The 25,602-nt window shown below is 45.0% G+C and overlaps 1 protein-coding gene across 13 annotated transcripts in view; it reads right to left on the bottom strand.

The window, feature by feature from the left end:
* Positions 1 to 483: 483 nt before the first annotated feature.
* The window catches only part of RUBCN (rubicon autophagy regulator), a 72,410-nt gene continuing 47,291 nt past the window's right edge, over positions 484 to 25,602 (bottom strand). For 3 of the 13 annotated variants that reach the window (XM_036116715.2, XM_036116728.2, XM_036116746.2), the window contains exons 6-22: positions 24,688 to 24,844; positions 23,510 to 24,043; positions 22,133 to 22,177; positions 19,974 to 20,069; positions 19,154 to 19,269; positions 18,222 to 18,432; positions 17,618 to 17,722; positions 14,990 to 15,064; positions 9,196 to 9,256; positions 8,323 to 8,455; positions 7,300 to 7,445; positions 6,646 to 6,710; positions 5,942 to 6,180; positions 5,296 to 5,357; positions 4,674 to 4,827; positions 3,517 to 3,610; positions 484 to 3,293 (exon numbers count right to left, since the gene is read on the bottom strand). In XM_036116715.2, the coding sequence (XP_035972608.2) occupies positions 3,115 to 3,293; positions 3,517 to 3,610; positions 4,674 to 4,827; positions 5,296 to 5,357; positions 5,942 to 6,180; positions 6,646 to 6,710; positions 7,300 to 7,445; positions 8,323 to 8,455; positions 9,196 to 9,256; positions 14,990 to 15,064; positions 17,618 to 17,722; positions 18,222 to 18,432; positions 19,154 to 19,269; positions 19,974 to 20,069; positions 22,133 to 22,177; positions 23,510 to 24,043; positions 24,688 to 24,844 (2,472 nt within the window). In that variant the 3' untranslated portion in view covers positions 484 to 3,114. The remainder of the gene's footprint in view (positions 3,294 to 3,516; positions 3,611 to 4,673; positions 4,828 to 5,295; positions 5,358 to 5,941; positions 6,181 to 6,645; positions 6,711 to 7,299; positions 7,446 to 8,322; positions 8,456 to 9,195; positions 9,257 to 14,989; positions 15,065 to 17,617; positions 17,723 to 18,221; positions 18,433 to 19,153; positions 19,270 to 19,973; positions 20,070 to 22,132; positions 22,178 to 23,509; positions 24,044 to 24,687; positions 24,845 to 25,602) is intronic. The other 10 variants (XM_036116721.2, XM_036116738.2, XM_036116768.2 and 7 more) reach the window with 7 other exon arrangements.

Here is a 25,602-nt window from a genome sequence, read left to right as displayed (position 1 = left end):
AATCAAAGGATCTGATACAATTCAGATGCTGTAGAGAGAAAGATTTACCTCACTTTATTTTTATTTTCTTTCATTTTTAAAGATTTTTTTTTTAATTTTTAAGTACGCTCTGCACCCAATGTGGGGCTTGAACCCACAACCCCGAGATCAAGAGTCACACGTTCCACCGACTGAGCCAGCCAGGCACCTCACTTAAAAATAAGATATTCACATCAAGAGGATGGGTAGGGGGCACTGGTAATGACCAGCGCCATATCTTTGATAGATGAAGAAACAGAAATCCAGAGAAGCAAAGTGATCTGCTCAAGGTCACACAGCAAGTCAGTGACAACACATTCTCACACCCACTTTTCCTGACTTGGAAGGTCCAGTTTTCTTTGCATTATAATTCAGAAACCTCCTGAATTTTCAGACATGCCTGCTTTACAGTGGACACTCAATACCATTTCCTGATAGTCAAGGCAGACAAATAAAAGGCAGGAATTTCATTTCCTTAGTTTATTAAAGATGACAATAAACCGTTGGGCTATGTATGAATTACAGCGAGTAGAAATCCAGTTCAGAACACGAGTTGTACACAAACAGAACATCTCTCTTTAGACTCTTGCTCCTTTTATGTTAATTCAACAAAAGCTCTAAAGCCTTGGCAGAGAAAGTCAACAACAGCCTCATTTAAGTGGAAAATATCTGCCTTCCACTCTTCTGCTATGTCTTGAACCTTGTCTCTACCTTGTAAGCAAACTTTTAACTTTTTTCCCTTTATTTATAAAAAAGAATACTTCTTCCCTCCCTTTTCATTCAGAAGGAAAGCTCTTCAGTGCATTCAAAGCTTTTCCCCACAACAGCAGGGGGTTTTTAGATACCGCTGTAAGTTGCAAAGTGCTTTCAAACATCCCATACTCTTTCCTCTCTCTCTTTCCTCTCAAATAAATAAATAAATGGGTATTTGGATAGCGATGACAGCAGAGTGTCAGGGTCACTAAAACAGATACGCAATCTAAGGAGATGGAATAGGGAAGGTAGAGAAAAATAAGTGAAAAACCAGGAGCATGTAAGATTGTTGAGCTCAACTTTGGAAACTGCCAGCATTTTCCATCCTTTGGTCCTCTGCTAATACGAAACAGGCAGGACAATAATGACAGTGCATCTCTCCTCCAGTGTAGTGACTTAAGAGTAAGGAGCTAGATGTATAATTTATACCAAAACTGGACACAGCTCACCACTTTTTTACAAACCCCTGAATCTGAATCGGAGGCCTAACCCTTAGTAAGACTTGAGTTGTGTGGGGCCAACGGAGGACAACGGAGCTCCTAGTTAGCCCCTCAAAACTGGGCTGGGCTGGAGGCCTTGGCTTTCAGAGCCTCCCCCACGAACTAAAGGGAGAACAGCCTCAGGGTCTTCCGGCCTGATCCTAAGTCTGAGGCAGAGAGACCAGCGCAGTGGGTCACTTCCTCCCTGCTCCCTCCAGCCCAGGTGAAGCCTCAGCTCTGGCCATTACTTTACTGCCCCTTCTACTTCCTGTGAGACTCCTGGTGGCCTCCAGCTCAGCCACTCATCAGCTTCCACTGACCATGTGCTACTTTCTGTTCAGCTTCTTGGGGCAGCGTCCACAGCAAGTTTTTTCTACTAGCAACCAATTATGGAAACATACATATACAAGAAGTCAGTCCCAGAAAAAAAGTGCTGTGGGCTCTTGTTCACAGAGCTGCCAGCCCTCAGAACAGCACCCCCAAAGTGTTCTAGGTAGGGGTCAGGGGCTACAGCAACATAAAGAACACCACAAACATATTCACGGTCCCATCAAAATGCACATTTTAAGAAAAGGTATGTGTGTGTTAAAATTAGTAACATGAAAAGAAGGAACGTATGGATATTACCAGGCTACAGAGTTCAGTGCGTTAATAGGCATAAAGGCTCTTGTTATCCCAAGAACACAGGAACATTCACACTCACACTCACACCCACAAATGGCCAAGTTCTCTAACCCCACTAATAGCAGAGATCTCCCTGCCCCCACCCTGACTTTGACAAAAGAAACTAAGGCAAGAGTTCAGCCACCAGGGAGGGTCCCAGCTATGTTGCAGGAAGGGGATGAGAATGGAGTAGGGCCATAACTTCACTCAGAACCAAAATGATCATCTAACAGAGGACACAGTGGCAAGGGACCCACAAATCAGATAGTGGATGGAGTTTCTGTCTGCAGCTTAGGATGGCATCAGGAACTTGCCCGGGCTTGGAAGATCATACCTGCACCAGAGCTAGGTTGACTAAAGGAGACCTCATCGCGTAAGAGGAGGCCAACAACTCCTCTGATCGAATAAATGCCCTTGAAACAACAGAGTGGCAGCCTCACTGATGCTTGCTAGAAGGCTACGAGGGGGCCTGGCTTAAGTGTCAGTGCTGTTTCGTTGCCTCAAGCCCACCACGGTAAAGAAAGTCGGTCTGCGACATCATCGACGCCTAGACTATTTCAAACAAGGAGGTCATGGTGGCCTCCTTGAGGTCTCTGAGGATTCCAGGTAAGAATGCCGTTTTTACGGCCTCAAAAATTACCTATGTAAGCTGGACAGAATGCCCACGATGTAGTCCCATTCCCTGCTGCTTCTCCTCAGGGCCCAGTCTGACTCTATTCCAAGGCAGAGAGAGAAAACTCCATCCTCCTATTTCAGCAGCAAAGGAGAAGTGAGTTGGTTGGGAAAGGCCTGACACAGAAGCTCCAGAACTAAAACAAAATGAAACTGGAAATGATACTTGAAATGCAGCTGAAACCAGATCTGGTCCAAGTACAGAAGGCCATGGATGTCAGAAGAACTGGGTCTCACCATCCATTCCCCTGGCAGAGGCACTAGAAGTTTCACATAAGGACTCACGTGTCAGTTCTGATGGAAATACCCGGTACCTACAAATTGTCACAACAGACTGGACCCCACCAACCTAATAAAGGTTGATTTACATGGACGTTAGACAAGTCGTTAAAAAAATAATAATAAGGATAATAATTAAAGAAAAAAAAACAAAAAAAAAAAAACAAGTGGGGAAAGTCCTTAAAAGGGTGGCTCAGTTCTGCATTACATGTGACCCTGGCCCCTGGAAAGAGGGCTTAATGTGCTTTCTTCAGGTGGCCTCCAGGACGGTGGCCTCTACGGCCAGGGCTTCCATGGGTTCCTCCTCGTAGTCTGACATGTAAGACTCCAGGCTCTGTTTGGCCAGCAATTCCCGCCGGGCCTGCAGCCGCTCACACCGGGGACAGCTTCCAGACTTGAAACAAGCTTTATGGTAACACGCTTTACACTCTATTCAGGTTGGGAAGAGAACAGAGAACAATCTGTATTATCTCAAGCTGCAAGTAAGTCACTGCCACAGCCCCTGCTCGCCACCAAGGCTTGGTGAGCCCGGGCTGAAAACAGGGAGTTGCTGAGTCAAACTCAACTCCTGTTAACAGGGAAGGCTGAGGGAAATCAATTAGCGTTGGCTTCAGTCTTGTTTGCCCACTCCACACCTGGCACCAGTTCTTACCTTCACAGGTCCGGCACTTATGGAGCTCAAAAGGAAAGATGATGTCATCCTCATTCTGACAGAACTCACAGATGAAGCCCTTGGCTTGGCAGAGCTGGGGAGGAAAGGGACAGGCAGCAAAATCAGGGGCAGCGTACCAGAAACCGGCACCAGGGGATGAACACAAGTGAGGGAAGGAGCAAAATATAAATAAGACTTGAGTGGGCTCTCAGGGGTTCTCACGCCTTCTGGGAAGAGAGCCAGCTGGACTTGGGAGCACGAGAGCCAAACTGAGGCCAGGACTGGGCAGTGTGAGACAGAGCTTTAAGGGGGGTACAAGAGAGTTTGAGAAACTCCAACCACAAGGGTGGTTTGCGATGCAGAGATGAAAAGGAAGGAATGGTGCCACGAAGGGCTTCCTAAAGTCAAAATTCCAGTGTCGGTGATGCTTCTATTTTGAAATAGGAACCACAGCCAATTAAGATAAAATGTGAAGACAAGGGTATTTCTCCAAAATAACACCCGGCCTTGAATGAGGTTAGAGCGAAGCCTTTCTGATCTCTACATATGCCCTGTTTTAAGCTCTAATTCTGGGATTGTCACAGGAACACAAACTGGGCATATTCTAAGATGCAAAATTCTAAAAATGGAACTTCTGAATTTCTGGCACATTGGGTTTATCAAGGACAATAATCACTTGCATCTATAGAACGAAGCTTACAAAATGCTTTCACATAAATTATTTCATCGATTCACAAAAATCCTGAGAGGAAAGGACAAGAAATTATCTTCGTTTTAGAGACAAGAAAATTGAGGCTTACTGCAGAGAGGGCAAAGTATTTCCTTTGGTCACAGCGACTGAAAACAGTAAAGCAGAGACCCTCCCCAGATTCTAACTCAGGGTTCTTCTCCCACAGCAGGACAATTCTACAGTGAAGTCTGCTCAGTCCTGCCCGTTACCCAGGGCCTATGCCAGCACCACATCCTCCTCAAATTCCAGGTTCTTCAGATCTGAATGATTTAGCCGTTCAGCAACCCAGGGAATAGCAATCCTGCCCAGTTTGTGTCACAGTGCTGACAGACCATGTCAACTTCCTGGAACTGCACAGCAAGAACCCGGGTCCACCCCACTCTCCATATCCTGAGCCCAGTCCCGTGCTAAAGGGAGATCGTCTCACCATGCATCGCTCTACGTGGGTAGCCCCTGCCCTGGTGAGCTCAGCGAGCCGGGGCCCCAACTCCCCCTTCCTGGTTGCAGTCAAGTCACTCAGTGAGTACAGGTGGAGATCCTCGGTCAGGTGGCCTGGAACTGTGTCAAAGGAATCCAGAAGTCTACAGGAAGTGAGGGGAAGTAAGCAGGTACAGAAAATGAACATTTTATGTGGCACATCAAAACAGAAGCATCTCTATCCGGACGCAGGACAGGGAAGAGAAGGGTCCCAGGCAGAGGCAATGAGGGTGGGCAACACTCGGCCAGCCTAGGTGTTCCAGACCACCCCAGACCCTCCACACTACTAGGTGTCTGGAGAGGAGAAGTGACTTTTATGCCCTTCTGCACAGTGATTCATGCCAGCTTGCAAAGAGTGGAAGGTCTGCCCTGGGTAGAATAACCAGAGACTGCCCCTTCCGGAGAGAAGGATAGACACAGTTACTGCTGTAGGCTTTTTGTTTACCATTTCTGGAGTTTTCTGCAAATCTCTCTACTTTCCCTCTTCACATAATAAGGGACAACTGCTGGGGCATGTCTCTTTCAGAGACATTAACCCAGCAAGAGGCCTCTGGCCTCCACACAAGACTTACTCTTGGGCCAGGCGGCACGTCTTGAACATGTTCTTCATGTGATAGAGCTGGACCCGCAGCAGCTGAAGAGGGAGACGTTGTGATGGTTGAGTGGGGGGAGTAAGAGCAGGTATGAAGAGGAGAGAAAAAACCATTAGAATGACCAGTACCCTTCTACCGTGGGGGTCCAGAAGCTTTGCAAGCAGCAGCCAGAGCCAAACTGTTCTCTACATCCGTAACTCAACAACTTGCTTTAAAATGACCTCCCGTCAAGAAGGGCCCCTCTGCTAGGCTGGGCTCCCCAATCACATACACAGCTGAGCGCCACTGAGAAATCCAGCATTTGATTCTCTCCCCGCCCCCACCCCCATACGCCCTTTCCCCCGCAGCATACGTTCAGCGCAGGGAGAACTCCTGGTTTTGTCACTGAGTGCCATCTACGGCTTCAGAGCGGCCGTTGTCATGTCTGAGGCTCTAACTAGACAGACAGGTGGGAAAGGGCGGGAGCCTGAGAAAGTACGCAGAGGAGGCACAAGTGAGGAGACCGTTAGAGCTCTGACATGACGACAGAGAGGACTGTGGTGATCCTGGCAACGCCTGTATGAACAGAGGGAGGGGATGAGGGATGAGGAGGGGAATCTGCGATGTGGCCTTTCAAGGCTCTTACCCGGACTTGATTGAGCAGCTTGACCTTCCTATAGAGGGCACTGTTGATGTCCTGCACATTGAAGAGAGGATCGTTCCAGATCTTAATAAGCAGGTCCTTGGAGAAATTGCTGACACAGTACTTGCTGAAGTCCCACTTGCGCAGAACCCGGCTGGGGATGACCATCTGGGCATTTTCATGGCAGCACTGACAGAAGTACTTGCCCAAGTACTCACAGTACCGCAGCCGCTTAATATAATCTGGAAAACCAGAAAGTCATAGGTCAGATGTGGCTTTCCCATCTACATGCCAGTGAGGCAGCCCTCTGGTTCCTTTTCAAAGAGCAGGAAGAGATGGCCACCCAGCTCCTTCCACCTCTGTATGAGCTCCCAAAGCTAGCAGAAACCCACGGAGTGGGGCCTGTGGTTTCTGTGTCTCCCTCCGAAGGCCACTGAGGAAGCAAACTTTGCCAGAGATGGTGAGATCCGACTTCCAAGAACCTGGCTTCTTCATTACACAATACTGGTAATGTGCCCCCAGAAATAACTTCCCTCTGATTGCCAGCGATCTTGCCTAGCCCTACCTTCCAGGTCCAGGCCCCTTCTTTCCCCTTCCCAGTTCTGCTCTGTCGCCTCCTCTCACTACCTCTCTGACCAGCCTGTCTCCCGAGTGTGTGAGATGGTTCAGCCGCTGGAGGCAGCATGGGGGTGGGAGAAGATGCTCACCAGGGTCAGTCCGAATGCCACACCCAGCACAGCGGTAATTCTGCTTGGCCACTGCGATCTTCCTCCTGAGGCGGGGGGAAAGAGAGGGCTTTGGCAGATACCAGCTACATGAGGCCTCTGCCATGTAAGGACAAGGAGGCAAACACAGGGTTCCTGTTCAGTATGGGGAGGGGGGGCAGCTCACCTATTGCGTTTTAGGAGTTGGACCAAACGAACCCATTGGGAGAACTGATTCAAACTGAGGATTACTAGGTTAAAATTTAGATCTAGGCAGGGACAGCCCCCAGTAATGAACCATACTCCCTGTACAAATGTAAGAGATGAGAAATAGGACAGAGGAAAGAACAAGAGGAAAGAAAAGCAACCATCCATCTTAAGAGAGGAAAAACCAGAAAGCTCACAAACTACTGGGAGGAAGGCAACAGTTGGGAAGGCCAGTGATAAAAGACCTCATTTCTGGTTAGCTCTGGGAAGCAATAGGAGGAGCAGGAGTTAAGACTTGTGACCAGACGGGTAATCCCCTCTCTCTGCCATTAAGTGCACAGGATTGTGTGGGAGCCACAGGTGGAGGCAGAGACAAGACGGTGAGGAGACAGCCCCAACAACCCAGAGGATGTATCTGTTTCCCAAAGGACACAGACATGGGCTACTCACGTCGGGGCTGGATGAACGTTAAAAATGATCTGAGGCCGGGGTGGGGCCCACTCCAGGTTGCCACGAACACGAATCCGCAGCTTGTAGATGTCAGCGTGCTGCCCGTCATCTGGTGAGATGGGCAGTGAGTCAGGGATGGGCAGGAGCTGCAGGAGAAAAGCACAGGGGGATCTAACACAGATAGTCTGGGGGAACACATACTTGACCCTTTGGCCATCACAGAAACACAGTTAATGAAAGACGTTTCAAGAACACCTCAGGTAAAGGCTTTGAGGAACCCCGGCCCTCAAAACAAACCACTAAGGCACCAGGCTACTAGAAGTGAGGGCCTTGTGTTCCAAGAAGCAAAAGGAACAGAAACAGCATTCCAGGGTGGTGGCAACCATTGCTGATGCTGTCCCTGAACCCACCCCAGGGCCCTTGTTATGCTATATGCAGCTGTAGAGCAAAGAAGAATATGAACAGTTCACTTCTTCACAGTGTCTCAAAGGTGGTCACAACACAGGACTTCCACCTCTGGGTCTAGTAAGCAGTCATGTGGAATAAGGAGAATGACGGAGCCATTATCTCCTGTTTTGACCATTGCTAGGGAAAACCCAGGCGAGCATGTATTCATGCATTCATTCATTCATTTAACACATTTGTAACGAATGGCTTCTATGTGTAAGGAAGGAAACACAGACACTCATTCTAGATGGGGGACATGTGACAAAGGAGAACAGCATCAGAAAGGCTCACAGCCTCCTGGGGCTGGACCATGGGTGGAGAAAAAATGCTGAAGAGGGGCGCCTGGGTGGCTCAGTCAGTTAAGCATCTGCCTTTGGCTCAGGTCATGATCCCAGGCTCCTGGGATCGAGTCTCACATCGGGCTCTCTGCTTAGCAGGGAGTCTGCTTCTCCCTCTCCCTCTGCCTGCCACTCCCCCTGTTTGTATCTCTCTCTCTCTCTCTCTCTCTCTCTCTCGGTCAAATAAATAAAATCTTTAAAAAAAAGAAAAGAAAAGAAAAAAGCTGACGAAATCTACCTTCTGAGGGGCATCATGCTCTGGAACTAGCCATTCTAGCTCTGAGGCAGCTGGGAGCTGCATGCCTTCGAACTGCTTCAGGAGTCCCATGGCCACTGCCTCCGCAGATGTGGAGTGAAGGAAGCAGTGAGAGCTGGAAAGGAGATTCAAGGAAGGCTGAGCGCAGAGAAAAGACAGGAAGATGGGAGCCTTCCCTCCAGGATCTGATATTATACCCTGTGACTTCTGGGCTGAGAACACTCACAGCACCCCTGGTCAGCTTGGCTTCTTTCCTCATCATCTTCAGACACACGCAGGGAGGAAAATATATTGATCTTATGGTCTGAAGACTTGGGCTCAAATCCCACTTAATAGCATTACACGGCACTGCTAGTTAGGGATTCTGTATCACTTCCCTTCTCTGAGCTTCAGTTTCTTTAACTGCAAAATGGGGGTTATAATAGCTGTTTACAAAATAAATGGAGTAAAACTGTCTTGTGAACAATAAAGGACTATTTGCTGCTCCCAAACGAGCTATTATTTCCCCTAGTTGGATCTACAATGTGAAACCGGTTCAATTAGATTTCATAATCAGAAATCATGATCACTGTTCTCTCTTTTGGGACCTGATCTTCTGGGGGCCTCTGGTATCATCAGAGTCAGCAGAGAAGGAACAATCCATACTGCGAGCTTTGCCTCCACCAGAGCCCACCCGGGGTTTAAACCAACGATCCCAGCGTCTTGCCACCATCAGGCAGGCCCATCACTTTAACTTTAACCTTGTCTCTTTGTGAATGTGGATGTTTCATCTATGGCCTTTCCCATCCAAATGCCAAGAACTAGGTTTGTTTCTCCACATACCCAAGGTTTTATTGAAAAAAAAAAAGTACTTACAAGGACTGGGAGGAAGTGAAGGATTTGCTGTTTGAGGCTGTGCTCCTTCTGATATCAGCATCTAAATGGAAACCAGAGATAAGGGGAGCAGGAAAGGGGAAGGGAGGAGGTGAGGGATAATAATGGAAACCATTCCAAGCTTTTGCCAGCTCAGCACTCAGGGTAGCAACTACAAGCTACATTCTATGCAGGATAAGGAGCAGAGACCAGCTGAAGCTCTACACGTAATTTATAGTTTGGCTCTGTTCAAGTCACAGTGAGGTTGAATTAGTGACATTATACACAGCACGGAGACGGTCAAAATGGCTACAAATCCACGTGGGAACACAAACTCAGATTTGGTGCAAAAAGTGAATGAGAAAAGGAAGCATCCTAAGGCACACAGGGACACACCCTCTATCAAGCAGAAACACAAAAAAATTACTCCAATCTCTCCCTCGTTCTCGAAATCTCAAGCCCTCTTAAATGATAAACTCTCAGAGGTAAGAACTCTGTCTAGTTGGTTTTTTGTATTAAAATCAGACTTAACACAGAACTTGGATCACGGAGGTAACTCATTAAAATGTTATGCGGAACTGGAGCTTTGCTTCTAACACCTGACTACTATTGCTATTGCTTCCGAATGTGAAAAGTCTTCTATATCCTTATAAAAGCTTCATGGAAAGATTTCCTGTCTGGTGGAACGGGAAAGAACAGAACTTTTCTATGACTTGGCAGCTCCCTGGAGATGCCTGGTAAGCAACAAATGTTCATGGAGATACTCAACATGATCTTTTCTATAGAATTCTCAGGCATAATTACAGGAAACTATGGCAGACTTTCCAAAGCCTATTTCTGCTAAAGGATTTTGAAGAGGATTTCTGATAATGATATGCCAGAACCTTCAAAGACCTCATCTTCCCAAATATGTTTGATGGGGAAAATGTGAAATAGAGCACTCATGTTCAAGAAAGGCAGACAGAGTGTATTCAAGTCATGAAAACAAGACTGTTGTGATAAGTCTCATCCCTCATTTCCTTTGATGCCCACTGAAAAGACATTCCTTTCCTAATTAAAGCTACACAATGATCAATCTACTGCATCTGAGCCCCTCAACAGAGCACTAAAGCTTACATGACATCACTTGGCAATTGGCCATAAGTAGCTCAATTGTTCTTCACGCTTCCTCTGTATATTTTTGTATGTGCCACTAGATCATAAAATCTCCTTGTGAGGAAATGAGAGCATGTCTAATTCTTCTGCTTGGCCCAAAATACTTAATACAGGGCTCTGTGTATTCAAACAATATTCCTAACAAATCAATGTTTTCAAAGCTATATACGCAAGAGAACAGAATAGATACCTGTCAATGAATTTTCATATGCTCTCTAAGCACAGAAAAATTTAAGACAGCAACAAAATTTTTGCCTAGTAAATAGCAAATTCTATTTTATTTAACAAAGAAGTTCGCATATATCACATTTTCTGTCTGAATTTGTACCACCAAAATCCAGATCTTAATACATTGTTAGTTGCCTATTCCATTCTAAATAGTACTAGTGAAGAAAAAAAAATTCTAGGCAATAGTAGACCTTCACAGACCATTTGGTTTGTAGCATTTATATGAATAACACTTATACTGCCTTGGATTTGTATATAAGTCTTGTCTTGCCCTTATAACCCTGTTTTGTACATAATAGGTTTTCAGAAAATATTTCCTAAATAAATGATTAACTGGCTAAAAGCAAAAAGCAAATACCAGCCTGTTGGGAGTGATAGAAAAAAAATGAGAGAAAATCTTAGACAGATATCCTTGAATAAAGAGCTAACCAATGTTGCTACTGTAGGCCCAGGCTATTAAAGAAAATCCTGCACATCAGAGAGAAGTGGTGATAATTCATGGTTGCTAAGGAAACCGTTGTCTTCAAAAAACTAGTAGTTCTTCAACCTCATGGAGAAGAAGTCATTTTCTCTTTGAGAGAAAAAAAAAAAATCATTCTCTGCTCTTTGGAAAACATAGTCCAGTCATATTTACCATGTTTTCTCTTTTTTACCAGAGGTGCGATGACTTCCTAGCTAATCGTGAATACTTCCAAGAGTGTGGAGGACCACACAGTTTTGGCTGTGACGATCTCACCCTGGGAGCAGAGAGGGAGAAGCAGCACCTGATATCGAAAGAGACATGCCACCTGACACTGGCCAAGTACAGTGAAGGCCCTGTGGGTACTGGGCCTCTTCTGCATTCTGCTGACTCTCTGGTCAGTTCAAGCATATAATTAAGTTAATGCGGTTGGAATACTAGTTGAGAATCTGGATAAAAGTAGACCAGGGTCTAAGACAAAAATTAGAGTAAAGAGAGAGGAGGAGGCCATTCAGTTGGATGGAAGTTAACATCATTGTGAAACTTTTAATTGATTCTTTGGCAAGTATTTTTTCCTAAGAGAACTGATTTCAAATGCTTCTGATGCTTTAGATAAGGCTATCACTACTGACTGAAAAGAATTCAAAAACAAAACAAAACAAAAATTTAAAAAATGACATGCTGTAAGAAGAATTTTTGCATGTCCAGGCACTGGTATTGGGATGATCAGGGAAGAACTGGTTAAAATCTTGGTACCATAGCAAAATCTGCAAATTTAAACAAAGTGAGGCACAGGAAGAGAGTCGACTTCAGAATTTACTGACCAGTTTGACATTGGTTTCCTTCCTGCTTTCCTTCTAGCAGATAAGGTGATACCCAACACATTTGGAGATCTAACTCCAGTGAATTTTCTGTAACTGCTGACTAGAGAGGAAACATTTTTAAATGGAGAATCACAATTACTCTGCTTTTTAAAAAAGAAAAAAAATTATATAAAAGGGCAGTGTGGGGAGAATCAACTGATTACCTTGAACCGGACATAATTTAAACCCTTGTCAGAAAACACAGTTTATGAACTTCTGCCTTTATATATTGTCCCAGTTATCAATTTATTGCCTTTCAGCTCCAAACCTGCCCTTCTTTTTGTCTGCTCTATGATGATGGAGCCGGACTCATAAACAGCGGCCCTCTGCCAGACGGCACCATGTTAAGCTTTGTCAGTAGCGGGCCCTGCAGGGACACTGGAGGAGGAAGGGGTTTCTCTGGCCGAGTCTGGAGGGCTCCTCTAGGCAGACTCCAGTATGTAGGGCATGTGACTCTCCCCTGAGGAAGCACACCTCCATGAAGGTGGCCTTCCAGCAGAGTACCACTAGCGGTACTTCTCATAAACAGCCTGCCCTGGCTCCTCCTGGGAAAGCTTCAGGCAAGTGCCACAGGCCTGGCACCTCCCAGGAACCACCTCCACCAGCAGCTCTTGTGTTCTGAGCATCTCAGCCCCTCCCTAGCGGCAGCCCCCACCGGCGCCCCACAGAAGGGTTTCCTGACGCTGTCGGCATGGTACCACTCGTGGGCAGCGTCCCCAGGCACTCTCTTAGGGCAGCTCTGCAGCCTTAGAGAACGTATCCAGCTCTAGTGAGCCAGGAGGTCTGGATCTCAGCCTTGGGGATGTGGCCATCTCCTACATTTGTTCCTTCCTGGGTGCTCTACCTCAGCCCCAGGGATGCTGACTGCTACCTATATCTGCTATTCCTGTATTCTTTAGAGTTCTTTTTACTCCTTATGAGCCAGTCTCCCATTACTTCAGTCCCCCATGACAGTTAATAATTCTTTATTTAAAATTTTCCCTATTCAAATTACTCTGTGGTTTCTGTTTCCTGATTGGACCACGACTAGATACATGTATGTAGAAGACTGAAATTCTAGAAGAATCACCAAAGGAAGATAAAGAACAATTGATAAAGCTGTGATAAAAGGGAAAGGAGGGGGGGAGAACAACAAAACCCTAAAGCTAAAGAAGCTGAAAAGACAATCTGCGATTGGGAGCTTATGAATGATCTCACACCAGTTTGGCAGATACCATCAGAAGGAACTGATGAAATAAAAGAAGCCAGACACAAAAGATCACATGTTGTATGATCCATTTATATGAAATGTCCAGAAAAGGCAAATCTATAGAGGCCAAAAGCAGGTTAGCAGTGGACTGGGACTCAAGGTGGGAACAGAAATTAACTGTAAATGGGCACAAGTAATCTTACTGGGATGATAAAAATGTTCTAAAACTAGATTATGGTGACGGTTGCACAACTTGGCAAATTTACTAAAAATTATTGAAAGGAGTAGGTGTTGATGAATACAAAGCTTTCTATGAATAAGCTTTCTGTGATCACAAGGTTTATATCTACTACTTTATTGCTAGGAGGAAGTAATTTCTAAATCCTTTTCCTTCAGAAACACTTCTGTTCCATATGGTCTACTCAATAAATCAGGATCTAAGAAATGTGACTACATTAAGAGGAGTATTATACTATGCAGAGTATTCATCATAGATGATGTTTAAACCCTTAAATTTTTCCAAGGGTGTTATAGATTTTAATGACCTTCCTCTGATAGTATTCTCAGAGGTTCTTCAAGAGCATAAATCACTTAAGATGATCAAAAAGACACACATCTGTAAACCTCTGGATATAATCGGAAGACCGCTAATGAGAAGTATAATGACACTCTTTAGAAAGAATTTTGTACCATTAATAAACCAGAAACAGAAAGGAATAAAGAAGCCTAGAGTAAAGAAAGATGAAATGTAAATTATACTTTCATAAATAAGAATCTATATGTAGAAAGAAGGTAAAACAAGCCACTACTTTTGATAGAACTTGTTCTGTTTGCTTTCCCTCTAACTCCCAAAACGTGCTAGGATTGTGGGTCACAAGAAAAAGCAGTTTTTTAGTTGAAAAATGTTTCATATACATATATAAAATGTATAAATGTATAAAAATGTATAAAAAAATTTAAAGCTCCCAGAATGGGGGAAGAAAAGATGCCAGGAAGACCAAATAAAAGTCTGCCTTATGGTTAAGGCAAACTGAATATGCTCTGACAGACAAATGGCTGGCAGTCAAAAAATGTACCCGCAAAAGGATTGTGGTTGTAAACACATAAGAAACCAGTTAAAAATGATAGGATAATTACATCTCAAGCAAGGGAAGACGATGTTAGAAAGAATTACAACTGTTTGGGAATAGAGAAAAAGGAACCTAAATACTTTTATTTCTTCAAATCTTTAGCTAATCTTACATAAGTATTTCAAATTCTAGTGGCTGATACCATTAACAGTTAAAATGAACTGTTTAATAAAAAGTCCTGAGTTTTGCTGGTGTGTGTTTTAAAGCCACTTTGAGTAGAAAATTGCTACTTTCAGTTAACCCCACCTACAGAAAGCCTACTGGTTTGAATCATAAAGCAATTACTAAGGCCAAACAGTTGCAGCAGTAAATCCTAATGGTATACAAAATACCAAAAAGAGATAGCTTTCTGCAAACTGACCCTGCAAATTCAAAACTCTAAAGACACACTATGCTTTCACACCATTCTATCTGACTTTTGCTGTCTGAACGTGTAGCAGTAGCTTAGCTATTGGTTTGAACTAAAATCTCTGCCTGACCATTGCTTTCTAAACTGTCTACTACCTCCATCAGCCACAATGACCACTCAGTCTATAAATATCACTGGAGGGAAGGGTCAACAAGGACAATCTCAGCGAAGAGGATTGTTGGGGGTCATATGAAGAAGAAAATGAGTATCTGAAATGTTCTTTGCTGGCTCAAGTCTGGTTTTTCCCAACTAGTTCTCTAAACGTTATACACAGGTGTCACAAGATACAGAATGTACAAAAGCTGATGCAAACATTCACACACATGCATGTATGAGCACACCCACACTTCCAACACAGGCTACCTGAAAACATCGAGGCCATTGACACTGAGAGTCCGTTCTTTGACATGTGAGTCAGGTTAGATCCTTCGCTACCATCTGTGATAATGATTATAAAAGGGGGCCCTTTAGTATTCAGATAGGAGGTAAATCGATGAGAATGACAGTTCTATACTCTATGTTCCTGGAATCAGGACTTGACTTTGCTCCAAAAGATGAACCGCTTTTAGGACGTTACATCCATAGGTAGGTACTCAATATGTCTTGGGACATAGTTATTGCTGCTTCCCCAAACCAGCCTGGCCTTAAAGACCTCAAAGGTAGTGGTTCTCAATGAGGGGAGATTTTGCACCCTTGTAGATATTTGGGTAAGAGGCTGAGGATGAAGCTAAACATTCTACAATGTATTGGACAGTCTGTTACAACAAAGAATTACCTGGCCTAGAGGTTGAGAAACCCTCCCCCTAAGGTCTTTTCCTTTAAGGATTTCCATCCTGAGCTGACTAGAGTTAGTTAACTTAAACAACTCCTCTGGGGCCACAAATGCAACAACAGTTTCCCCTAGGAATGCATTTCATGCCACCGCCAGGCAGGCTATTTCAGATTTGGCTCCTTCCAGACTGAACAGCTTCCCCTGGCTCCTTGCTTTGCTGCAAGGAACACTTAGTAGTCAAGTGGACTGCTCCACACCCAATGAAGCAGTGTTCTGAATTTACCTTAATATTACCCTCATGAAGTTCTGTTGATCCGAGAGATAGGGCGGAACCCTTTTATTTTCTTCTAATTTGAAGATCAAGTCAATCAGATTGTGGTATAATAAACGATAGCTGGTCTGTGCCTAGTTTTGGGCATAGAGCTCCTAAAACCTTTGTAGTTTCCAGAGTGATAGGACTGTCTTTTGTTATTCATAAAGAGTCCCTTTCTGTTATATCTGAGTCACCTAATGAGGTGACGCTTAGGGAGCATCCACATAACTTCAGGATGGGGCTGGTTGCCAGAAGAAAAACCAACCACCAGATTAGAGGATTAGAATTTTTAGCCCCTCCCCCTATCACCCAAAAAGGGAGAGGGACTGCAGATTAAGTTCCATCACCAATGGCCAATGATTTAAGCACTCATGCCTACCTATGAAATGAAACCTTGATAAAACACTTATAATGGTGAGGTTTGGAGAGCTACCTGGTTGGTGAACATACTAACATACTGGCAGGATAGCCCACCCTGAGTGCATGGACACAGAGGTTCCTGGGCTCAGGAAACTTTGGGACCTTACCCTAAGTACCTCTTCATGTGACTGTTCATTTGTATCCTTTACAGTAAACGGTAATCTTAAGTGTAGTGTTTTCCTGAGTTCTGTAAGTCATTTTAGCAAATTATGGAATCTGAGTTGGGGGGGGGGTCATGGGAATTCCCTGGATTTGTAGTTGGTTGGAGAGAAGAGCAGGTAAGCTGGTGACCCCATTTGTGGTTGACATCTCCAATGGGAGCATCCTGTGGTATTGAGCCCTTAACCTGTGGGGTCTATGCTAACTCCAGGAGTTAATGTCAGAATTGAATTGTCAAGATACGCAGTTGGTGTCAGAGAACTGGAGAAATGTTGTTGGAAAACCACATACAAACAAACCAAAAAAATGGGGTTTTAAGTGGCAATTATTGCCGTGAATAGAAATCAGATATATTAAAGAGAACAAAGAAGGAAGATGTCCTAGAGACCTGGAAAAATATGTGTAAAAATTGTATTTCTGAATGGGGAAGAAATCCAGCTAGCACCAGGTTTCGATTACTACTGGAGGTCTGTGCAGGTGAAAAGTGAATTACATCAGTTCTCTAGATTGATATAAACAGATCTGTAAGAAAAGATCTATTCATCATCATCTTACAATGGAGAATTACAGATACAATTCACCTCTATAAGAAAATAACTTGTAGGGGAAAGCTTATGTCCCAGAACTGCTTTTTGGTTTGTTTGCTGCACTGATGGGGACTTGAAGAAATCTATGATTTGCAGGAATGGATTAATCCATTAATCATGGGTTAACCTGATTTAACACAACTGCCTTCCCAGATTAGAGCCCCTCCCCTTCTCTGTGCATATGCTTACAACAACAACAACGACAACAAGGGTCTGTGATTCTGCTAAGCAAGTGAACACGGATAGAACAGAATAAAGCTCTACTTTGTAAACTTCATTTTTTTTTTTTTTCCTGTTTTGCTTTTCCCCCCAAATGACTCTTTTTGTCCTTTTCTCTTAGGATTATAACAAAGCTCCTTTTAAACACTTTGAAACAATTTTGAGTGTGTTATGGAACACAAGAGAATAGGATTCTAATTTCAAGCAGGTATGGGCCAGTCCTAGGCTGTGAGCAGGAGGAATTAGAGTGAAATCTAAGAGAAAGGTGCAACTGAGACCCATCCACGTGACTTCAGCAGCCAGACCACTGTGAAGCACTTCCTTTCAGTGTTCTTTTCTGCTTAAATTTTACTAAAGGGGTTTTGTTTTTAGCAAGAGAGGCTGTCTCTTACAATTACTGACAACGTTCCAAAATGGACCATATTGAAGATTCTCTATACTTAGGGAAAGCTTCTCAGTCTATGACTTCAAACTGAAAGAAACAGGTAATGAAAGTGGCCTGAAATAGTGTCGCTCCTTACCTTGGATTTCAAATTCATCAACCTCATCAGCAGAGCCAGAGTCAGAGAACTGTGTTGAATCACGTGAACTAAACTGGGAGCTGCTAGAAGTGACCCGAAAACCTGCTATGTTTAAAAAAAAAAAAAAAAAGAAAAAAAGAAAGGTAATAAGCAGGACAGAAAGAGGTCACCTACTCCTAGGGTCACAATGAAAGGGACCTAGTAGGACTTCAACAGAAAAGTAAATAGAACCTTGGCTCGGAGTGATGCTGGGGGAAATGGAAACTAGCTCTTCTTGCGGGTTGTTCCCCATTTTATTCACGAAATTTTGAAAGTTTCACATAAACAGAAGGTACTACTATCTGGGAAGTGACGCTGGAACCAGCAGTCTTAGTTCTCATGCCAGAAACCTATTTTTTGGAAGCTATTTCTGAGGGAGGAAATGGATGAACTCTAGGACTCTGGGTCTGGTAGGAAAAAAATTGGAACATAAAAAAATCTTTCTGACAACGGAGGAGCCCTTGGCTTCATCTCAAAGTGAGACAAAAAAGGAGGTGCCCGAGGCACCAAGTCTTCTCCCGAAGCCCTGCAGAAGCGGAACTAAGGTGCTCACAGCCGCACTCACTTCCGTGCTCAGCCTCCTGGTACCCGGGGAGCAGGTTCTTGGTGCGGATCTGCTGGCGACGCAGGCGGATCTTCTGCTTCAGTTCCTGGATCTCTCTATCGCTGTCTTCCTCCTCTTCTTCCTCCTCTTCTAGGCACTGGCTCATCATGTTGCACTTCATGAGCTCAATGGCCGCAATCAAGGACTCTGAGATGCTGAAGTGGGCGTTCTCCTGGGGGAAGGAGGATACCAAAGAAGTTGACTCGCGAGGGGCTAGATGTGTTGAACCCCTCACTGATTGCTGGAAAGTAGAGCTTCTAAGACATGCACTGCTTTCATTCAAAACACTCAGGGAAAGGAACACTTCTGCTCTCAGAAAAGCTGATGGCCAAAAAAATTGTTCTACATCCTCTTTGCTCTCAAACCTGCCATGCCTGGCCTTCCTGTCCCACTTTCTACATAAAACTATGATAGAGAAGAAGTCCAGAATTTAATATCAGGGTCTTACCTGATACCTATAGGGATATACAAATACCCCTGCAGACAAAGCATTAAGGTAAATGTAAGCTCTAAATGCTACAGGGACATATTTATTACATATCTGAGCCTTAGAACAAAGTACAGAAGTTGATTCTGGAAATAGCTTTTACCTAAGGCTCCAGGGTCAAGGAAACAATAATGATGTGGCTAAAAGGCAATACTTCCGTGCCCAAGGCAGCTTCTAACACAAAACCAGTAATATTTTGGACTCAGTGAGGAGAAGATACTCCCTGAAAAGTTCTCTAGAGATTGAACTTGTTGAGCTTATCTTTACTCTGAACTTACTTTCACCTGTGGTCTTTGCTCATGTTCCTGCTGTGTACCCAAAACCTCTTTAGAACAAATGGCCCCACAGACCCTCAGGCCAGATGTCCCAACTCATGAGCTCTTCAGTAGCCGCTTAGATTCCTCACCTTTTCCAGGTCTGCACAGCTCCCAAAGTCTTGCTCAGACAGGTAGCTGATGAGGGACTGTCCTTCCGATGGTCTTCGGAACATGCCCTCCCCTGAGCACAGGTACTGACCACCCTCTATGGGAAAACAGAATGTGGATGTGAAAAGCTCTGACTTGGAAAGGAAATCTGTAACAGACAATCTTCTTGAGAAGTCTGATGATTTTACCACTAGAGACACTCCTAAGTTCTCCCAGGTAACAGGTTGGAAAGAAGATGTCTACCTTCTAAAGGAATTTCTCTGAATCTCAGAATCCCTGAGTACTAAGCCTCTTGGTTAAAGAACAGGATAAATGAAGAGAGCCCAGAGACAATCCTTTCACCATCAAAATTTAAAGGTGACATACTTGCCCTCCTACCCTACAAAAAAGGAAACAAAAAACCTGTGCTGAGAATCAGACAAGGGAACAAATAGCTTCCTCCTGTGGATGATTTCCATGTGTAGCTTATCTTCTGGTAATTCAGCCTCGACACTCAAAGGCTTCTTTTCAAGGTCCCTCTCACCCACTCAGAGAGCCATTCCATCTGGAGCGACAGACAGTCATGGTGATAACACCCACAGTGTAAGAGAGGGTGGCACCCCTAAGTCAGAAAGGAGCAAAAGAAATGGCGGGACTGTGTGATTTCTAGCATGGGGGCTGTAAATGATGGTAGGAAGGGTGAGACTGTGCGGTGTGTACCCTCCACGGAGCCGACGTGAGCCAGACAGCTCAGAGCTTAGCAGGCACGAGGGGAGAGCAGAGGAAGGACACAGCTGCAGCCCTGGCCTTCCTAGTACTCACCATACTCCATGTACAGAGAGCTGGGTGTGCTGACTTCACTGCTTGGGCCAGAGTAGGGCAAGGGGCCTCTCAACTTCGACTTATCATTGCAGGATTCTAGTGTCAGTGACCACCAGGGAGTAAAAACACACATACGAGATGAGCAACACATACATTCCCAACTTTGGAGTTTCCACATTTAACTGCTCCCATTCCCAATGCCCTCCCAAGCAGGAGAGAGGTGGCACACCAACAGGGAACAGTCCAAGAATGCAGGAACACATGGAGGAAAGGAGATGGGGAGTCGGTATAGTCTGAGAGGAAAAGAGAAAACATGACCCAGAACGCAGCAACACAAAGGTGAAAAAGAATCAAATCAAAATGGGCTCATGAATTTAGTTCTTTTTTCTTCCATCTTCTTACCAAATGTTCTAAGAATATTGGCCAATTTCCATCCTCTTGACAAGAACCAATGTAGAAAACAGTCCTCACATGGTAAAACAAAAATAGGCACACTGAAACTTTTCTGATACCATGACACTGGGCTTTTAAACAATCTCAGAATGGTTACACTGAACCTGAAATGAACCTGAAATGTGTCATACCTACATATTTAACCTGCTTCTGAGTTAGGTGAAAAACAAAATAAAATCCAGCAATTTCCTTAAAAGAAGCATCAAGACAATGCTCGAGAAGCCAAGGATGGCCCTATATCCAAAGGGCTCGGCCACAGGGTTCACACCCAGCCTTCCTGGAGATGGAAGGGAGAGGTTTCAAGAGAAGCCTGGCAAAGTAGGAAGTGGCTGGATAGAAGTTTTCAAGGAACAGTGAGAGTTAGGAGTAGAGAAACAGCAGCAGGCAGGGCTCGCAGGAAATGAGAAACTGATATTCTCCAAAGGAAAACACAAAATTCCCAGTGCTACCGAAGGAAGAGCAGGCAGAAAAGCAGGCGGGTGCCTGGGAAATGAGCAGGATGCTCGAGAGTGGATGACTGAGCGGCATCCAACCCATATCCCCCACACATGGTGCCAGCTTGTCAGCCGCTCCTCTCATTTAAAAAAATGCTACTATGTGGTAAGAGATAACTTTGTGTTTTCCTTGGGTCTCCAAGATTTCTGCTGGTCCTGGCAGTGGGCTCTCCTCCTCACTACTGAACGACAGACAAACCAGCAGTCACCACGATGCCTTGGTGAGAAACTATGACTTGGAGGGGATCTTTGAGGTCCCCAGTCAAATTTAGTGCACAACACAAACTCCAACACCAGCACCCTCTTCCTTTACAACACGTAAAGGCCATCCACCCAGCCTTTGCTTCCTGAGCTAACTACCTCCTGACGCTGCCCATTCAAATGAACAGCTCTACTGCTTAGATTTCCTCACACTCACTTGAGTCTTCTTACAATTTCTCATCTCCTGAAGAATAACAATGCTCTTCCAAACAGTGGTCCTGTCAACTTCCTCCTCTTTAACCTTCCCTTTTCCAAGCTAATATACTCAGTGGCTTGCCCAGGAGGCCACAGCATTCAGTCCTCCCTCCCCAGTCAGTCATGCAGACACACTCTACTACTAATACTGCCATGAACCCAGAACTGAACACAACATTTCATTTGAACACCACCATGAAAACCAAAGAAACAGACTTAAGTCACTAGAAAAAGCCTGTGAATGACTGGAATGGGGGTGGGATGGGACTTATAGAGGAAGGAAGTTAGGCGAAAGAAAAAGGAAATGGGACTCTGGGAGAGGCAGAAAACATGCATTCACATCCGAGACCACAGAAAGGGGAAAAAAATACATTCTGGTGTTAATTCAAGGAAAATAAAGTAATCCATAGTAAGTACTCAGTTATAAAACAAAAAAAATTCTGCCACTGATTCATCATGATGCCTTAGACAAATAGTGGGCTTCGGTTTCACCTTTGGGCAAAACAGGATTGATAAATCTTGACTCTGCCTCCCAGAAGCTGTTGGGAGACTAAATGAGGCATCTGGAAGTCATGGGCAGAAAACACAGGATGCAAAATATCGGTGCCATTTTAGAGACAGGTCTAAGAATCGCAGCAGGATTAGCCAGCTTAGCCAGACTTGATTTGACACCAGAATGGAAAAGGAGGTTCTGAACTAAGCAAGATGGTCACAGAGAAGGAGGAGGCGGCAGACAGAAAGGACTGGCTCCCAAACCTGCAATGGGATCTTCAACTATAATGGTGATATTCCTGGGGCCTCCTGTACGTAGACAGACAGGTGCAGAGGAGAGTCCAAACAGAGGAAATGAGAATAGAGTGAGAAAAAGAGTGTCCTTTCATCTAGCAGAGGTGGGGACTTAACTCCCAGGAGGGAACCCCAGTGCTGAAGTACTCAGCTACTAAACCGAGGTAGCTGACTCATACGAGAAGCTACACACGACCCCCTCTCCCTCAGACCCTTTTGCTTAGGTTTTCTCTGGCTCCCCTTTCCAACGCAGGTTACCGTGGTTTCTGGAATCCATGTGGATTCAAGAATGGGGGCAGGGAAGTTTTCCATGCTCAAAGACCGGTGGCCTGGACTACAGCAGACAGCAGGCCTGCAGCAGATGTGAAGTGAGGAGCTAACCCATGTACTCTTCACATCTAAGAAAGCTTGTGGGAAGACAGGCTTTGATTTGGAGATTTTTTTTTTCCTAGAGAGTTCCAATCAGGCAAACCACATCTTGAGTAGAAAACAGAAAAAAGTTTGTCACTCAGCAGTTTCAGATGAGGGCCTCAGCTCTCACCTTTCTAGAAATTACAATGAGAAATCAATGGCAGCTCCAGTTGCTAAAGGAAATCATCTTCTTTTCTTTTTTTTTTTTAATTTTTTATATTTTATTTCTGGGGCTTTCCTACCCAGAACTGGCTTTGAGTGCAGAGATCCATGTTATACTTGCTGTTATGGAGGTTCTCCTACAAATGAAACCCAACCAAAGCCTGCCAGACACTAACAACCCATGACAGAAGATGGCAGGGAGATGGCAAAAGCAACGAGCCCCACCTCTCCCATGCCGAGGGTGCCCTCTACTAGCAGCTGGGGTTTGTGTGAGGGAGGGCTCAGTGGCCAGGGCCTCCTTACCGGGCTGCCTGGCAACCTGAAGTAGTGATGCAGCAGTCAGTCCCCCCTACTGGTTTCCTAGGTCACATCATCCCACACTCATATATCCTAGTTTTAATGAGGAAACCCCAATATCACTTTGCCTCTCTCATACTGGTATTACACCTGACCACACTTGTCAGGAATCACAGAAAGGGGAGGAATTCAATGGGGTTATTTTCAAAGCTCATGAGTATTTCCCCTCTGAGAGAAACATTAAAAACTCAAACTGTGACTAGTCACACTATCCTCTGATGCTAAGGAACTGCTGAAAGAATCCAGGAAAACATTTACTATTTGGCAATGTATAAAGGAACTAACATAAATACTCTCAGAGAGATTTCCTGGGTATTCATATTACACTGTAAGCTTCCCTCTTTCTTCATAAGCAGGATACCCCGTCAGGTCATCAGAAACGTAACCTGCTAAGCTGGGGCTGGTGACTGTCATTACCTGGGGCTCCTCTGGAGGCAATGTTGGTATCCGAATGGGAGCGAGTATGGCTCTTCTTTGTTCCACCGGTGGCAGTGAGGGTCTGCCCCTCCGAGAAGCTGGACCTGCGAAGGCTGCTGGACAGCTGGCCCTGCCCGCCTCCGTCCTGCTCGCCTTGGGGAGAAGCGGCAGAAGCCGGCTTCTGCGAGCCGCTGGAGGAGAACGAGTTGGAGGTGCTGCTCTCAGCTCTGCTGCCGTGGCTCTGAGAGCTGGCGGGCTGGCCTCGGGGGTCCCGACTGCCGATGGCCAAGTACTCGGGCCCCTCGCTGGCATCACTGGGGGAGTCATTCTGGCTGCTGACCCAGGATGCTTCTAGCGGGCTGGTCAGGGTGCTAGAGCTCATCTCATCTGGAGCTGAGGGGGGATCCCTGGCTAATGCCGAGACTGGAAGCAGGGGGGCTTGGAAGGCTTGATCCTGTGCTGGTGAGACATGCTCTCTGCTCTCTTGGGGTTTTCGGGGAGGGCCAGAGAGTGAAAAGGAAGTAGATCTTCTTTCTAGGGTTTAAAAAGAGGAGAAAAAGGTGAGCTGGAAATCTTTGGTACCTATGAAGGGCTTCTCTACAACTAACAACCAAACTCCCTATCATTACTGGGTGCCCGGGACACATGGTATCACCTCAGAAAAGATACGCCATGTGAAGTAAGCAAAAATTGCTTAGAAGCAGGTAAGCCGGGTAAGGTAAGGTAAGAGCGTGGGCTCTTGACACAGTGGCTTCATCACTTACTAGTATACATTTCTCATCTGTAAAATGAGCAATAATAACAACACCTACTGCATAGGACTGTTCTGAGGATCAAATGAAGTAATACGTATAAATTGATTATAACAGAGCCTGGCACATGGCAGGCCCTCAATAAGTGTTAACTATTATTATTCAAATGTCTTCTTGGCAATATGGATTAGGAATCCGGGGCAATCTAAAAACGTCTCTCTCTCCTCTATTACTTCCATGATTCTGCTGAATTATCTTAGGCTAGTTACTAGACAATTTTTTAAGATGTCCATTATTAAGACATGAAATTTGACAAACTGCACCAACCCATGGCTCTATCTATACTATCCTGTGTGCACCCACAAAGTCCCCTACTTTCCAGGGCTGGGCATACATGTCATGACTACCCCCTTCCTGTCCCCATACCTGAGCCGTGGTTAGGTACGGACTGGTGGAGGCTAGAGAAGGACCCGAAGTAGGAATGCTGAGCATAGCTGGTTGAAGGGGTGTACGTGGATCCAGGCAGAGCTGTCAGGCTCTGGCTCTTGGTTACCAGCAGCGGGCTCTCATGCTTTCTGGCAAACTACAAAACAAACGTGTCAGAGCTGAGGACAGAGGACCTCAGAGGAGGAACATTCAGCACTACAGAAATGCTAGGAGAAGTGGACCTTTGGCAGCAGGCTTGGAACTGCAGCCAGGACCTGTAGATACGGCATACAGCTCTACTGCTCTATTAGAGCATACAATTTTGAAACCTTGAAGTCCTGTCATACACCACAGCTTCTGAAACTGGAATCCTAGGTGGGACACCAGGAGCGCTTTATCATAGAGGTAGTACAACAACGTTCTTAAGACTGTGCACATAGTCAGAAATCAGATAGATCAGTATTCATATTCGGACCCTACCACTTACAAACTTGGAGCAAGTGACTTAGCTACTCTGTCCCTCAGCTGGCTTCCTTTATAAAACAAGACTGATGTCTACCTTACAGAGCTGTGAGAATTAAATGAGATGAGGCAGGTATTGTGCCTAGCACCAAGCCTGGCACATAGAAAGTATTTAATAGGTGGTAACTAAGAATCAAAATTTAAAAACCAAGAAAGATAGGGGATCTCTCCTGAAAAGGAGTAGGGACTGTGATTCCATTCTAGCTGAGGAACTGATATCAGTGATGGGGTGAGTAAATTGGAGGGTTAACAATAAGCAATATCAAGCAACTAAATTTTCTTTATACTTCAAGGACGAAATGATCCTGTGTCACACTAGGTCATACTAGGTATGGCACTGTAAATCTTACTCCTGATTCAAAATCATCCTCTTCCCCCCAGCTTGTCAAGCCT

Source organism: Halichoerus grypus, chromosome 1, assembly GCF_964656455.1.
Source record: "Halichoerus grypus chromosome 1, mHalGry1.hap1.1, whole genome shotgun sequence".
Taxonomy (NCBI): Eukaryota; Metazoa; Chordata; class Mammalia; order Carnivora; family Phocidae; genus Halichoerus; species Halichoerus grypus.
Note: the sequence above shows the minus strand (reverse complement) of the source record. Positions and strands in the feature narration are given on the sequence as shown.